This window comes from Pempheris klunzingeri, chromosome 4, assembly GCF_042242105.1.
Source record: "Pempheris klunzingeri isolate RE-2024b chromosome 4, fPemKlu1.hap1, whole genome shotgun sequence".
Lineage (NCBI taxonomy): Eukaryota > Metazoa > Chordata > Actinopteri > Acropomatiformes > Pempheridae > Pempheris > Pempheris klunzingeri.
In genome coordinates, this window is record NC_092015.1 from 18,674,745 (window position 1) to 18,691,715 (window position 16,971).

Below are 16,971 nucleotides of genomic sequence, written 5' to 3' on the forward strand. Positions count from 1 at the left end.
ATATATTTAACTTGGCTTTGGCTGACATTTGAATATGTGTGTGGCTTTTTTTTTTTTGTAACATTTCTGCCTGTGAGTCAAGCTTAATCAGACTTTTTACCGTCCAACTTTGCCATATCCTGTAATGAGCTCATGTAGAAAAAAGCTCCCGGAACGTAGTCAGAAGTGAGGAAATTGAGCAGAGCATGTGGAGTACACATTTCTCAGTAGGAATTCCCTTAATCCTGCATATTTTGGAGCAGAGCTGCTGATGTTCAACATGAGGGGAAAGTACCACATGCCAGCAAACAGAGCACATGGTGGTAAAACACGGATAGTCTCACTCACATGTGAAGCACTGAAGAGACAAAACCAACCATCTGGACTTATTCTAATCTCCACCCCCCGCACAGATACAGAAAATATTCCTCTTGTGATTGTAGCTGCATTCATCACGATGGTTACCAAATCTTCTGCACCATAATTTTCATTTACTGGAAGCGATGCCGTGGTGAAAAGATTAAAAATGACAAGAATGTGGAACTTTGAAATTGCAAAACTCAGACACATTTTTCCTGAGGAACAGATAATGTTTGATATTAATTTGATTATTCAGTACAAGTGACTCATAAAGTAGCAGCAGGAGGGCCGGCAATTTGGCATTGTTAGTCTGATCCAGTCCAGTCTCGTGCAGTCCAGTGTGACCGGTCCAGTTAATGAGGAGGCGCTGCTCATTCACTCAGTTTGTCCAGACAGTCCGACAGTCGAGCTTTTGTTTATTATTAGTCAGCAGTCTGTTCATCTCACTCCAAGGTCACTCCTCCCACCTCCAGCCTTCATTAAAGATCCATCAAGCCTCTGCTTGCTAATTACCGCCATAATCAAAAAGAATGAATGATGCTTTAACTTTCTTCCCTCTTAATCTTTGTTGTTTCTTCCCACCCATACAGATGTTGAGCCCTCAGGTGCCCGCACTAGTCAGCTACCTAGCAGACCAGTCCCTAACTGAGGCCCTACTGGGCGCACTTGTGGATGTGTCACAGGCCAGCCCTTCTTCTCTGGTCAGCTTTCTGCCAGCTCTAAGGATTGTGGGACAACAATGCCCTGCTCTCCTGGGTCACGTGGCCAAAATCCATGGTGCCGTGGGTGTTATCAGTGAGGTACAAACACACACACACTGAAAACATGAACAACTGAACAACTTTAAAGTAGAAACGCGTGTTTCAGTAGCAGACGGCATGATCGCATATAGCCAGTATGAAATTTTGAAGTCAAAATAGTGAAATAGTGTGAAAGGACGGGAACGAATGGGATCAGATGTGGGTTCATTCTAGTGGACACATGCACACAGGTTGGGAATGACTCATCTTAAATTAACAGGACAAAAGCCAGAGTGGTAAAATCACAGTTTAGTGGGTAACAAGCGGAGACCCTGAGAAGTTCCAGTAATCCCACGTAAAATGATGAATTATCCTTTTTAAACTCTGGTTTTTATACAGATTAAATAAACAAGATACTTTTTTACATATTAAGCTTCACGTTTAGAGGTCCTGGTAGGAGGACTACCAGGTTAACTGTTTCCCCATGTTTGTGCTCAGTCAACAGACTTTTGTCTCCAGCTCCATATTTAGCACGCAGACATGACTGTGGTATTGATTAAGTATATTCCCCACAATGTCAAATGATCCCTTTGCAATTATTTCTAAACTCCAATCAAGGAACATGAAGAGACACGAAGTAAAAGAAAAAACTCTGAAGTGGTGTGTGTTGTTAGCTTTCTGCAGCAAGTGTCTGTGTTATTGTTGCATTGGATGTTTGTAGCAAACAAAGAGGCTGCATTAATGTAAAATTGGCATGGAAATAACACTATTAATGCACCTCAAGTCTGCTAGGCAGTGGGCATACACACACACACACACACACACACCCCTACACACTGAAACAGCCAGGAGTGATTATTTTAATAAGGGGAGGAATCGGCTGCATTCTCACATGACTTGTTCTCTGTTGTCCTGCCAAGTATAAAACACACACTCACACACCGGACAGGCCGGGCACATCCGGAGGTTTTGACTTGCTATCTAACGCCTACATCCGCGCTCATCTGGAGCGTCTGTCCTAAACAAGCACATGTCAACTCTTCAGTGAGTCCTGTCTCTCTGCAGCTGAATAGAGATGAAGAAACACAACAAACCGCTATCCTGGTTAGATGAGAAAAAATCTTATACGAAAGAACAGTCAAGGTGCAGCTCTGTGGGCTTTAACCTGATGGTGCAGGCATAACACAATTTAACGGGATAGTCACCTCAAAAAAGATACAGCAGCTGTATCACAGAGGAGAAAATGTATTATTCAAAAAGAGACAATCTCACCTGAACTACCTGTGTGACTGAACTTCCTGGGTGCTAAACTATATGCTTGCATCAATTCATTGCAGTGGGTATACATTTTTATATATTTTTGGAGGACATGCATTATCAATATTTGTTTCAGAGGAGTCTAAAACTGTCCCATTAGTCCAGGTCAACCCTTAGGTTACACATTTGGCCGCCCTGCAAACTAGGCTGCTAATTTGCCCCTAATAGCACTTCTACTGATGTAAAGAGTGGTGTTTCAGCCATTAAGCGACTGTTATTGAACCCCTTTGCAAAATACTTGAGCTGCTGATTACAGGTCAATTAGCCTAGGAAGTGGAGCACACTGCAAGGTGGCAAGGCTGCTGGCTGACGTAGGGAGTGATGTATGTGCCACAAACGTACACGTGCACTCAGTGGATGGTCAGTCATTAAGCTTCATCATCCACCACTTTTGTCCAAAGTGAAATATTTAAACAGCTGTCTGATGGATTGCCATAAATTATGGGTCAGACATGCACGCCCTCCTCAGGATAGATTATAATAACTTTGGTCATCCTCTCGCTTTAGATCTAAAACCATCATTGGGTTGAAGATTTCATTTGGTCAATATTTTATTTTGCTAACGTTAGCTTTTAGTTTAACTTAGTGATGTGTCTGGGTATGGCCTCACAGGCCCGCTTACGTGGGAGAAGTCTTCTATGGTTTACATTAACACCTTTCTTCTCCTGTTTATATTATCTTTGTCCCCATCTGAAAGTGGTTCAGAGTAGATCCTTCTGTTGGCGAGGCTTTAAAAACCTTTTTGTTACATAGCAACACAGTAAATGTTAACAAACCTACCAGGACACAAGACTTGAAGACAGACCAATAGAAAGGATGACACAAATCATGCACTTGATAGTGTACAATGTATAGCCTGTACATCCACAAATGACATCGCGGCTCTCATCATGTACTCCATGTTCTGTTTTTTTCTCCATGAGTGTTGCACATTAACATGCATTTAGATTTAACTGAGGGTACGTGGGGTCATTTTTGCAGTTCTGTATCTGATCACAGTTCGCGTAAATACTGGATTTAAACAGCCATGAAAATACCTTGAAAGGTGCAAGCTGGAAAACAGTTAAAACTGTGTGTGTATGTTTGTGTGTCAAACTGGACTAATTTGCTGATTTCCTTCAACTTTGCATCCCCAGTAGTCCTATACTATATTACAGTTAGATCATGGCATGAGGGACCAAGATTTGAGTGCTGAGATTTCCCACAACAACTGAATGCACCGTCACATCAGTTAAGACTCCACCCACTGCTGTCGTTATTTAATGGAGGTTGACAATAAAGGTGTCAAACTCAAAAAGTGTAATTCCTATCACTAAGATTTTTTCATTGTGTGAGAGAGGAGACTCTGCTGAACGCACGGATGTAAAATACATGTTTGCAGTGTCAAAACGGTGAGAAGGAGCGATGTTAAAATGTCTTTGACTCCCAACTTTCTGCTCAGTCATCACATCATGTGGCAGTTGGTTGGCACTCCTCTCACATGGAGGCTTGTAGCATCAAATGCGAAAGACCATTTGTTTGTATAGTTGTTTGTCCGCGACCAGCACAAATGATCCTACATTTTCATGTATAAATCATGTATGTGAAGTGAAAATTGTGGGAGTGAGAGTAACTTTAAGAGTAGATCTTTAGACCTCCTCCTCTGCAATCTAGCAATGGTCACCAAGTCCAGCAGAGAACATTTTGTTCCAGTAAGTAAGAAAGATATGAAGAAGTTGAAATAGTATAAATCCCATGGGTTGTGAACATTACACAGTTTTAGTGGAGTTTCTACGTGAATGTATGAATGAGTCGGAAGAGTGAGTGAGTTTTACTTCAAACAAAACGGAGTATTTCTAAAAGTTGATATTTAATATTAGATAATATTTTGAAAGTTGAAAAAGACCTTGGATGTATGAAAGATGTTAAACATTTCAGCGTTTGAAGGAGGCTTTTAGAAGTAGAGAAGAGCTGAAAACGCATGAAAAAGTGGAAATATTTAAACATTAGAAAAATTGCGATGCCAGCATTCACACCAAAAATAGTATAAATAGCATAAATGATAGTACAATAGTATGAATAGTTTGTATGTCCCCCATAAGGTTTGTGCTGAGAAGCCTGTGTGTACAGAGAGCTGAGGTCACATATGGGGCTTGCCTGACAGTGCATGAGATAATTGTATCAACTTGTGTTGTGCAGACGCAGTAAGTAATGCACGATTGTCCACGCAACGCTGTGCAATGATTGGTAGGATGAAGTCACACACTATAGTCGGCGTGTAATGTGATGACGGTGACAGCAGGACAGGCTGAGAGCTCCCACTCTCTCTGTTCCTCTGGGTCCATTTTAGGCAGTTTAGTGACAATTTGGGGAAATTAACCAAAGGGGGAAACATGGCATGAATGTCTTTAGATGAAGCGAGCTGCTTCACATTCACACATACACACACACACACACACATGGAAAACGCTGGAAACCATAATAAAGTTTTCTGTTCCTCCAGGGCAACCTTTCCTCCAAAAGCTCCCTTCCTGCTCAATCTTTTTTGTCGAAGAACCTGCCAATCCAGCTGCAGCACAGACACAAACACACACACCGACACGCGCACACACACACACATACACACACACGCAGTTGGTCAGACCTCAGTGTCCTGTCTTTCTTCACATTGGAACCATTTGGAAAATAACCCATGTTTTTCTGGGAAATGCCTCCACAGAGGCCTCCTGGTGATGGCAGTGGAGACTACCTCCTGTGGGTTCGTGTTTGTGCCCTACACATTTGTACTTGATTGTAACAGGATTGCACAACATGCTCTCTGGCTTCCTTCAGCTCCTGAAGGGAGTAAGTCTATATTGTGTTTCTGGTCTTATTGTGTGTTAGATGAGCATATATCACCATGTTCATCAAAGTGCGCTGAAAGAAAGAAACCCCCAAGGCTGTTAACATTGGCCCCTTTTACACTGCCTTCTCTGTTATTCTGCCTCGCCGTCTACGGTCAGCATACTTGACTTACAGACAGACTGGGGGGTCATTTTTGTTTGCCTTTGACCCGTCAGTGGAGGTAGTTACAGAGCTAAATCAACACCTGTGTAAAAAAGGAAGAGGTGGCTGGATGGGAGGCCACTAGACACCAGTGTTGTCTCACACGTCACACCTCTTTTATTTCTAGAAAGCCGGTAGGCTATCCAACAGCACACTTTGGGTTGACCAATTAGCCATCATGTTTGGTTCAGTGTGAACCAAACAAAAGCTAAGCAAAGCTGGCTCCATAGCGAGCCTTCTTTACCGCGATATAGCACGATCTCTGAGGATTAGGGCCATGAGGACAATTTATTTGAGTTCTGACTTTATTCTCAGAATTCTGACAGAACCCATAGATCTAGATGACTGCGCTCCAGTGTTTTGTGAAATACTAGATTGTGTTACACTCTTTGCTCATAGCTTAAAGTTAATTTTGTTGTAAAGTACCATGAGCCAAAACTGTTGAGAAGAAATGGCTGATTTGTGGAAGTGGAAGTCACTGGTGGTGAGGACGATCGTAGGATCATAACTGCAGGAAAAAAACCCATTTATTTTCAACACAAAAATTGAGAATTAATTCACAAATTTAACTTACAAAGTCACAAACTGTTTGAATTGACTGAAAAAAACAGACGCGTTTGGGTGTATTTTTGGCGGAGGTTTGCTCCTCTATTCCTCATTAACATGCATTTAATTAATCAATCAGTAGTTAACATTAAGTTTTGATTTCACTTTCAAAGTTTGACTCATCTCTCCCTTGATATGTATTCTCATCGTCACAAATAACTAATGCGCTCTGGGAAAGAAACTACACATTCATGCACACAGCAGTATCTCCATGGGGCTTGTTAGGGAGAGAGTTGGTGGTTGTGTGCCAGACTGCAGCTCCAAAGGAAGCTGAGAGATCAGCGCACTGATGAACAATCAGGGGAAACTAAGCGACCAAGCAAACAGGGAAAGAAAGGAAAAAAAAACAACAGATTAGTGAGAAGAGAAGGGATTTGGCTTGTCACTGGAGTAATGCAGTGTTTTCTTTTTATATATTTATATATTTAAAATGAATTTTTTTCAACAGATATCTCTTGCACACGAACACGTGTGCTACTACTGGAGGAGATTGGCTCCCAGTGTTTTTGGAATCATGATAATAGAGTGATGAAAATGAATGGGCCAAGTTGTGCGTTTATGTATGTGTATTTATGTGTAGGTCTGCTTGTGTATTTCTGCACACATGAGACAGAAAGAACTGATTTCCCTTTCCAGATCGTCATCTGTCCCGTCAGATCGGCACTTTGGAAGAGTACCAATTACTCTACCATAACTTTTTGGAGAACACGAAAACTTATAATTAAATACAACTGTTCCTTTGTTAAAACTTCCTGTTATTGTCCTCTTTTGCAGGGTTTTATAGAAGAATTTGGTCATGAGTTAAACCACTGATGTGTTTAGAACATCAATTCAGGGCCAAATGCTTTTTCCACACAATTAAACACGATCTGTAACGTTCGGTGATTAGGGAGGGCTTCATATGACCTGGCAGGCTTTTAATAGTCTTACTGTAAAATCTTTCACTTGCAAACTGTAAATGATGCAAGTTGTGCTTATGCTGTAATGTTTGGAAGTATTATGGCAAGTCCTTAAAAAGTCACATCACTGACAATAAAAGCCTGAACTGAGTCTTTCTACCTGCAGCCTGTGCTCCAGGCATGCTGTTTCATTTTTGTGTTGGACCTCACAAACTCCTAAATACCTGCTTGGCATGTTGTTACAGTACCAAGTCAAGTTCTACCTTTTCTGGTAGTTTCAGCATCCTACGCTTGTGAAACATGCCCAAACTGTGCAGTAACTGCATTCTTCTCTCCCCATTACAAGGTGTGCTCGAGCTCTGCAAGCACAGGTTGGCTCTGTCGGTCTTCCTGTCCCTCCATCAATCAATCCGTTTGTCTCTCAGTCAGAGGAGCAGCCGGAGGTCTTTTTTCAGTCCAAGCAGTGTGCTTGTGTTTTCACAAGATGGGGGAGTTCTGTCTGCTTTAGTTCTGACCTAAAACACAGAAAGGGAAAAAAGAGGAAGAATCCTGCCCCTTTTATTTGTCCATTATCATAATGATTTGACTGGTTTACACCACTTCTGTCTGTTTTTTGTTGGGTAAGGTTAACCTTTCACTTTTAATAAAGATTCAATTAAAGTGCATGTTCCATTTGCAGGGCTGTATTGATTATAATTTAGCATATTACAGAAAACACATAAAAGAGAGAATGAACCTTTATGAGTACAACAACATGCATAACAGAGATTTCTTATTCTGTGTGAAAGGTGGGCAGGTCATATATGTTCTGGGTACAGTTTGCACAAACAGCAGGCTTAGAATGATGAAATGTGGGTGTATGTTTGATACTGGAAAAGTTTGGGAAAAGAAGTTTACTGAGAGCCAGCTGCATGTGTTTGCATTTATTTTTGTTTGTCGTGATTTAGAAACAAAAGAAGTTCCACCAAACCCCCCAAACTGCTTGGAAGTGTAAAACTAATGTGTGTCCAATAAGATAGAACACACTGTTTATTCACCAAAACACATGCAGTGGAACGAGACTTTTCTACAACACTGGACCCATTCTCTGTGACTTTCAGTACACAACATTAGAAACTACTATTGAACTGGGTGGGGTTTTTTTTTGTAGATTAAACTTCCTGGTCATTTAATTCATTCTTTCTTTCTCCTTCGTGTTGCTTTTGCCAGCATGGACCACAACATCATAACGTTTTGTCCCTCTCTCTGTTATCACCTCTCTGCAGACTCATGCTCACAGCTCGTTGGTCTACCTGGTGTCCCTCCTGGGCAGCATGGAGCACAGCTTTCACCACACGCTGCTGCTGGAGATCAGAGCTCTGACCGACCGCTACCCGTCTTTACTGGGAGGCTGCGGTAAAGACATCTACAGGATGAGCAACTCGTTCACTGCTATAGCCAGACTGCTGGGGAGGAGACTGGAGGAGAGCACGGCCATGCACTGCAGGTTGGGACAGACACACTTACAGGGACTGACATCCTCTTACAGTGTGTTTGTTATGCACACCTACCCATAAATACACCCACAGAGCCTTACTACATCTATCTATCTAGCTATCTATCTATCTATCTAAAATCCCATGCGTAATTATGCATGTATACATTAATGCAATTATCCCCACATACTTAGAAGTTTTGGTTTCTGGCATTTTGGATAATGTGTGTTTTTGCTTTCTTTCCAAAGCACGTAACTCCCCATAAAACCACCACTTATTGTTTTTACATTTCTGTTTTTCTACAGATTAAACAAACAAGATATGAAATGTTAATTAGTTGAATTTCAACGTGCGGGTTGGCTAACCACGATAGCTGAATCCCCAGTTTTTGTGCTGAGCTAAGCTAGCCGGCTGCTGGCTGTTGCTTTATATGTAACATACAAACGTGAGATGGTGGTACCGATCTCCTCATCTAACTTTTCTCAAGAAAGCTAATGAGGATGTTGAACTGTTCTGTGAAATGTATGGATTTAAAGACACAGGATTAAACAACACCAAACAAACTAATGAAATAAACTGAATCTTTGTGGTGAAAAGGAAAACTGATCTGACAACAGAGGAAGCCGAAACTATTTTCTCATTCAGAATTTGATTTTGGAGATTTAAATGGATTCCTCATGGTCTGTAAAATCGTTACAGAGATCTACTGTTCTGCTTATGTTTATGGAGGCATGGGACTTGAGGGACTTTCTTTAAAATTTTGCATAAACATCCACTTATACTCAAGAACAAACTGATTAGATTTCAAAGGTCAAGGCCACTGTTACCTCACACAACACAGCACAAGTCACACGCTGAATATGATAACAGTTCACACTAATAAGATAAACTGATGAGGGGGATGATATTTTATATGCCAAATGCTCTTAAAAAACTCCTTTTTATTCAAAGCCATAAGAGGCAAATTGTGACCATATTTCACATTTGGTTGCATATTGAATCGTAAACACTAATCTTGGGTGTGGACGTGCATAAACTGCAGCTTTGACAGGTTGGTGATGGCATATAAGTCATTCTAGTCTTAACTAGCTTCTTTCTAAGGCTGATGTCATCCTGCATCAGTTTAAGTATTTTTTTGTTTAGCCTGTGGTCCTGTCAGGGCTTTCAAGTTAGAAAAAGGTGATGGGTCATGTACATCACTTTACCACTCAGGATTGAACAATATTTGAATCAGAGTCTGATAATAAGTGTTGGGTTGTTTGCTTGTGTCGTAAAGCAGCGTCTGCTCAGTCCACACACAGCTCTGATGAAGCAAATTCGCAAGTCTTTTAATGTACAATATCGAAAGTCATGAAAAGTGACTGTGCTTGTGCATGCACAACATGAGAGGACAGCTTGCACATGTGTCTGTGTGGATTTATGTGTTTGTGTGGGTGTGTGCGTGTGTGTGCATGTGTTTGCATGTTAATGTGCATAAGTTGACTGGGAGTCATCTGGCTGCAGTGTAGGAACGACAAGCACAGCCCTCTCTGAAATAAGAACATTGTGTGCAGGATTGGAGGCTTCCAAAGGCTTTGCTTGGGGTCTTCTGGAAGAAAGATAGAGGGAACGTGGGATTGAGTGAGGCAGGGTGGTTCAATAGTGAAAGAGCAAGGGGTGAAGACAGAAGAAAAACAACGACGGGGCAGTTGGAGGTCCTCTTTCAGCAAACAAGTGGAGTGTTTAATGAAGTTATAAAGGCCACTTGTGGACAAAGACAGAAAGAGAGAGAGAGATGGAGGGAGGAAGGGAATAATTAATTAGTGTTAGAGAGCAAAAGAGAGGAGACAGGCACCATAGTGAGGGACAAAGAAAAACAAAGCCAAAGAGAGAGGTGAAAAGGTGAGATGTAGCTAGCGAAAGAGGGAGAGAGGGGGACACATGGGGTGAGAGACACAGAAATAGAGTCAGTCATCATGAAAAAATGGGAATTACAGGAAAGCTGGCCAGAAGGGGAGGGAGGGAGGGAGGAAGGGAGGGGGGGAGGAGGATAATGCGGCTACTGAAATCCATCCAAATGTTTCTGTCCAGCTTCATCTACATGCCCACCACCTGCAATCCAGCCCTTTGCCCTCTGTGTGTGTGTGTGTGTCTGTGTGTGTGTTCTACAGAGTGGACGAGGCGTGCCCGCCATCTCCCCGTGCGTCTCTTCCAGCAGGAGGAGGAGGAGGAGGAGGAGGAGGAGGGGGGTCAGAGCAGCGGCTGCAGGTGAAGATCCAGGCCTTTGAGGAGAAAATGGGGGAGGAGGGGGGAGAGGAGGAGGCGGAGGAAGACTCCCCTGCGCCCCACCGACGCTACAGCCTGAGCCAAGCCGTCAGGGAGGAGAGACGGGAGATGAGATTCAACAGGTCGGTTGGTGTGTAACTGCACGAGGCTCTGCTGAGTATCAGATGTGACTTTTTATGAAGAATAGACTGTTATCACTGTCACTGTGGGGCCTGGTGGATTTTATTGATTTTCAGTCAAATTAACAAGAGATCCTTCGAGCCAAGGAGACATTACTCTGTGTCTGTTTATTGAAGAAAACTCTAGAAGATCGTTTTATCGTTTTTTGACTATCGTCAAAAGTTTTTGTTGTGTTTTTTCTTTACTCACACGTCTATGTAATTCATCTTTTTGGGTAAAGTATAAACGTCATATCATCGTATAGAATGATTTTTAACAAATCCTGAGCAGGGAATGACTTGCTGAAGTCTTCCTTGGTGCTGCTGTGAAGGCCTTTACTGCAGCCATCTTGACTTCTTATTAGTTTTTGGAGCTTTTTCCTCATTCTGGTCTTCAGATGCTTGTTTGAAACTCCCCTCCCCTTTCTATGTCCGACCATGTCTGTAGCTTTGGACAACAGTTCAACATTCAAACACACCTCAGGCTGTGATTGGACAACTGTGCGGAAGTAAAGAACCGGCCAGAGTTTGAACTTTTCCCTTAAGCTCTATTTTTTCACTCTTGTCACAACTGTTTCTGTCGCTTTTCGTGCAATTTCGTGCAACACAATAAATGCCTTTCTGGAGTGACACAGTGTGCACAAACAACATCACATCTTGCCCCCTCTCACAGCCTGGCACAACAGTTCAAGTGACTACCCTGTGCAATATTCAACTGAAAGTCTTTTTAAGCTTAAAAAGCAGTTGGCTAATGACAGCAGTTTGTTTACAACCAAATGGACATTCACTCAAAAGTCAGATACAAAGTCAGTGTCAAAAGTATGGTTATGCCCACAATTATGTAATTCTGATTGATGTTTTTCTCCTCATATGTCAACAGTGTCCACTTGAAGCTTTTTGCTTCAGTGATTTGCCCACAGAACCCTGGAGCCAAACCAAACCCTGGTGCAGGGTGTCAAAAACAGGAAGCAGACAGAATTGAAATAGTTTAGATCTATAACTTTTGGTCTCCCTCAGGTCAAAGAGCCTCGCCCTCCACGCTGTACGCTCACGCTCCGTAAACTCAGACACCGGGGAGGACGGTGAGGGACTGGAGCCAAGCCCAGACAACATCTTCTCCAACACGCTGGCGAACTCACACTCCGAAAACCAGGAAGTACCACCTACTGAGAGGAAAGTGACGGGTGACGTCTCGATGCCCGTCACTGCTGCCCTGGACAGAGGGGCCAAAGAGGCCGAGAGAGGCCAAAGCAGAGAGAAGGAGGAGCAGGGTGAAGCCGACAGACTCTTCATCCATTTAAGAGACAATATGGAGGCGATCAGGGAGTTCTGTAAAGACATGGTGCAGCAGATCCCCATACCGGAGCAGTGTGTGATAGAAGGTAATGTGAACATGACTGCAGCTTTTTCAACGCTCTTGAAACAATGTGACGACAGTGTTAATGGTCTATGCAGTCGGTGGATAATAAAAGTGTGGTAGACAGAGAGAGGCAGGGGGAGGGTTTGTGTAACCTGCTGAACCTGAATGAGATTACAGTCAGATGTGGTGGCTGGGCCTGATTAATGATGTGGTATGAATACGCCTCCTGTTCGCCCCCCTCCCTCCCACTTTCACTCTTTATCCCACGTACACACATATGCACACAGATGCAGCTTTGCAAAGCAGTCACTTGTGAGTTGATTAGTATCTCCTGAGCCCCATTTGGATTGGGATTTATTTCTGCAGGGGGTTTAATTTTTAATATTACATGTGCTGATCAGTGGTTGTAATACCATCCAGAGGGCACATAAAGTGCTACTTCTATCTCAGTATTAGTTACAGTCCTGAATACTTGTTTTTTGGCCTCCAATAATTCTGTCGGGACAGACAGCTTTGATTGATATGATGTATGTCTGGCTTTTTCTGTGTTAAGAGCTGTGTCTCCAGGTATTGGGTACAAATCAGCCCAGCTGGTGAAGGACATCATATGATTATGATTAACCCCCCCTAGAATAGGGCCTCAGATTGGCTCTTTGATTTTCCCAGAGGGGAAACATTATTGTTACTTTGTCATCTTTGTCCCCCGCTGGGTTTTCATTATATTCAACCCACCGAGCATAAAACACAATAGATGCAAACATTGTGATAAATATCTAGTCTTTGCGATTCAGATTGGCGTCACCTCAAAGGTGTCAGACTAGAAAAATGATTTTCAACATGTTGCATCACATGAAAAATGATGGACCTTTGTCTGTCAAACATTAGCAGCAAACCAACCTTGAAGGACGTATTTATATTAGCAACAAATTCAAAGAAAAGACCAAAACCTCTCTCTCCCTCTCTCTCTCTCTCTCTCTCTCTCTCAATACGCTCTGATTTCCTCACCCCACCTGTGGCTTTGAGTCCCAAGACCTTTTTAATCTGGAGTGAAAGAATGTACCTGAGCCAAACGCTGTGGGCCAAATGTCACAGAGCTAATTTGCTAATGGGAAAATTAATCAAGGTTCAGAGGCAGGGAATTGTTTTTGAGGTGGGCAGGGTCATTATATTCAGTTACATCTACACAACAGAGTCAGGTTAAAGTAGAAACAGATGAAGGTTGTGCATACATGTGTAGTATGCATTACATACATGGGTGCAGTTTGTGTGTGTGTGCACACATGCTTTTGTAATGGGGGGGGGGGGGGGTCAAGCAGTTCATGTGAAAAAAAAACAATGAAATGAGAAACCTCTTCTGTCTCCAAACTAATGTAATCCATTCTGTAAAAGTTTATAATCCATTTTCACATTTTCCCTCTCATTCTTGTCATATTTGGGGATTTGATTTATTTTATTTTCATTCGTGTCCTATTTGATTTCTGCTTATTTTCCATTTCTCAATTCGACTTGCTTCAGTCTCACTTGGAAGAAACAGCTTCGTGTCCATCTTTGAGCAGTTTCTGTCATCTTATCCATATTGGATCTGGTGTTTTTCAAAGTAATCCCAACCCTGTAACATAAATCATACGGCTAAATACAGCCGACACCAACATGAAAATATAATGAAATGCAAAAAATGTCTTGCATATAGACGGATATTTGACAAGATGGACACATTTGACACAAAATACATTGAGCTGTGCAACAGGAACTCCAGGGCGTTACACACTTGTTGTTTATGTGCAGACATTCTCATGCACAAAGTCAACAATACACACCAGTTCACACTTTTGAAACAGTACAATCCTTCCTGTCTGAGCCATCTGCAGCAGTGAGCCCCACCTATGGGGACACGGCTTCATTCCTTTGAATGTATTAAGAACGGTCAAAGCCCACAGACACACACACACCTACCTACACACAGACACGCAGCACTAGACTAGACAGAGGTGATGATATCTTGATTGACAGAAGAGGATGTTATTCCTCCGCCTTTGGCCTTAATGTCATTTTAACTAAGAGGCAGCCAGGAGTCATACGCGCAAACACAGACACACACAGACACACACTTAAAGCAGGAAACGAGACAGAAAATAACAAACTCCTCCTTTGGCCTGTGCTTAATTGGTTAAATCTGAAGTTTAATGTAAACATACACTTTTTTAACACACACACATAGACACACATTTATTCCTCATCCCATAATTGGTGCTTTGCATTCACTCTCTTGTATTAAGTCGCTTAATGAGAATCAACCCCAAGGCACTTAGGATATGATGTCACAGATGGTCTCAGCTGGTTTGATGTCATCATTGCTGCTGGCTGACCTACACATGTGCTGCTGACCCTCCATCCCAAGGGATGAGGATTTCATAGAAGAGTGCTCATGTATACTTCATCCAAACATCTGCACACACACACATACACACACACGCGCGCACACTGACACAAAAAATATACAGCATCACTGACCATCGGATACAAACAAAGAGACACGTGAGGCGTGAACAGACACATATTTTAGTTCTTACACATGTAGATTTAAACATTTATCTCTTATAGTTTAAGAGAACATTTACTTTGTGCATTTTTAAGGCACAAGTTCATCCCAAAGGTGTGACGTTGCTGATCAAGGCATGCGATATAATACTGCATTAGCTCTATTATTGATCCATACAGTTATGACACTTGCGTTCTCTGGCATGTAACATTGTTAATGCAGAATAACAAATGAAGGTGAAGTTTGGCTCTAAATCACTTTGAGCCACTCCCGTCACCTGAAGCATCGATGGTTTTATTTTCTTATTAAACCTTGTAGCAGATATCCAGCAAAACTCAAGTGTGAAAATAACAATTTGCTGTTTTATGGGAGATTTTGTGCCACACTTTCTGTCAGACCTATTTGTACTGCATAGAATTGATTTTTACATACATACAGCCAAACTAACGTCATTTTCACTGTGTGACATGAAATAAAATGAAACACTGAAATGAAGCATTTTGAAAAGAAACCTTCATTGTTTCATTTTGATCACCAATCTGATCTACTAGATGATTTGCACGTGAAGCGTTGGCCTGTCACTGTTTTCCTCTTATTGGCTGAGAGCAGGGAGGTGGTGGTGGTGGGCCGAGGAGACTGATGATTAGGAGATGCAGTGTCCTTGCACGCTATGAATCACTCTGTAAATATGTACTATATTGGTTACACAAGTCCATATACGTGCAAGAGACAGAGAGAAGCACACAGAGAAAGAGGGCTAACTGAATTTAGCTTGGGAATTTTGCTTTAAGGTGGGCGGCTTCTCAGCATTGTACATTTGTGTTTGTGCGACAGACTCAAATCGAGGATGTGTGGCCAAGCTGTCGTTCTCCTGTCCTCTTAAGGGCCACTACTGTCTGTACGCCAAGTCCTGTTTCAACCTGACCAGCCGACAGCCTCATCTTTGGATACACATCATGCTGCTACATCTACAGGTGCACAGAAAGCTGCAAACACACGTCATTGTGTCTAAAAGCATTTATACACATCCAGTACTACTAAACTTGTATCACTGTGCTAAAATGCTCCATTTTTAGCTAGTTTTTGTTGCTGTATTCTTTTCTCTCTCTTTTGACCAGAGTAAGTCCAGTGTCCCTCTGCACTCCCGAGACGAATACGTCCAAAGACTTGCCTCTCTTTGGGAGAAGACGCAGCTAAAAGGAGCTCACAGCTTCCACATGGCTATGACACAGCAAACCACCCCACACAGGAAGGTACTGGATCACAGTGTGTGTGTGCTCTCTGTGTGTGTGTGTGTGTGTGTGTGTGCGCACATGCTGCTTCCTGCTAAAAGCTATCTGTCTCCAGCAGAGGGGATGAAGTCATCGGTGGTGAAATAAATTAAGGTTCAAAGTTCAACATCCACTTTGTTTAAATACGGAAAGCACTAAATGGACATTTTGGTATACAAGGCCTCCGCTCACCCTTCATCTCTTCATCTCTATCATGCTTGTATACGTGTGTGTGTGTGTGTGTGTGTGTGTGTGTGAGAAAGATTCAATTACAGTAAGAAAACCTGACGAAACGAGCCAAAAACAGAGGTTGTACGTGTGTCTGTGTGTCTGTGTGTGGCTATTTCACTGACTGTTTTTGTAAGAGTGTGTGGACGTGGGTGGTGTTCCTCACGCTGCCCCTTCATAATGTGACAGGCTAAGTAGTCGCTAGGAAACAATTAGACCCACAAAGAAAATACAGCTGTTGTTTCTCTAATTGTGTGTTGTGGCTGAAATGAGACGTACGAGCTGTGGTTACCATATGGAGCATGGACATTCCCAGTTATTCATGAACACACACACACACACACACAGACACACACACACACACACACACACACACTAGCAGTACACAGGGCAGGAGGACTCATGCTGTGTGACACACAACGATTCAAACATGGTCGTAAGCTTCCGCCCGTTCACTGTATCTGTCTCCAGTAAAATCTGTGATTTACCTGCTCAGTCACCAGTAAAATATGCTTCCTGCTGCTCTCAAGCAGCCCCAGCTGGACTGTTTGTGCCTTAAAGGAATAGTTCAGCATTTCAAAAACTACATATTTTCTTGTTTGAGAGTTAAAAGATCAATATGAAGCTGCAGCCAGCAGCCAGTTGGCTTAGCTTAGAGTGGAGTCAGGGGGAAACAGGTAGCCTTTCTCTGTCCAAAGGTAACAAAATCCACATGCCAGCACCTCTGAAGCTCACTATTTAACACATAAC

At 42.4% G+C, this 16,971-nt stretch overlaps 2 protein-coding genes across 2 annotated transcripts in view; one reads left to right on the top strand and one right to left on the bottom strand.

Annotated features, from left to right (window-relative positions):
• The window catches only part of veph1 (ventricular zone expressed PH domain-containing 1), a 68,307-nt gene that overhangs the window by 26,433 nt on the left and 24,903 nt on the right, over window positions 1–16,971 (top strand). Inside the window, exons 5-10 of the mRNA XM_070828995.1 lie at window positions 930–1,139; window positions 8,191–8,411; window positions 10,551–10,787; window positions 11,841–12,205; window positions 15,557–15,696; window positions 15,841–15,975. Of these exons, the coding sequence (XP_070685096.1) occupies window positions 930–1,139; window positions 8,191–8,411; window positions 10,551–10,787; window positions 11,841–12,205; window positions 15,557–15,696; window positions 15,841–15,975 (1,308 nt within the window). The remainder of the gene's footprint in view (window positions 1–929; window positions 1,140–8,190; window positions 8,412–10,550; window positions 10,788–11,840; window positions 12,206–15,556; window positions 15,697–15,840; window positions 15,976–16,971) is intronic.
• The window catches only part of ptx3a (pentraxin 3, long a), a 51,641-nt gene that overhangs the window by 17,620 nt on the left and 17,050 nt on the right, over window positions 1–16,971 (bottom strand). The gene's annotated exons all lie outside the window — the stretch shown is intronic.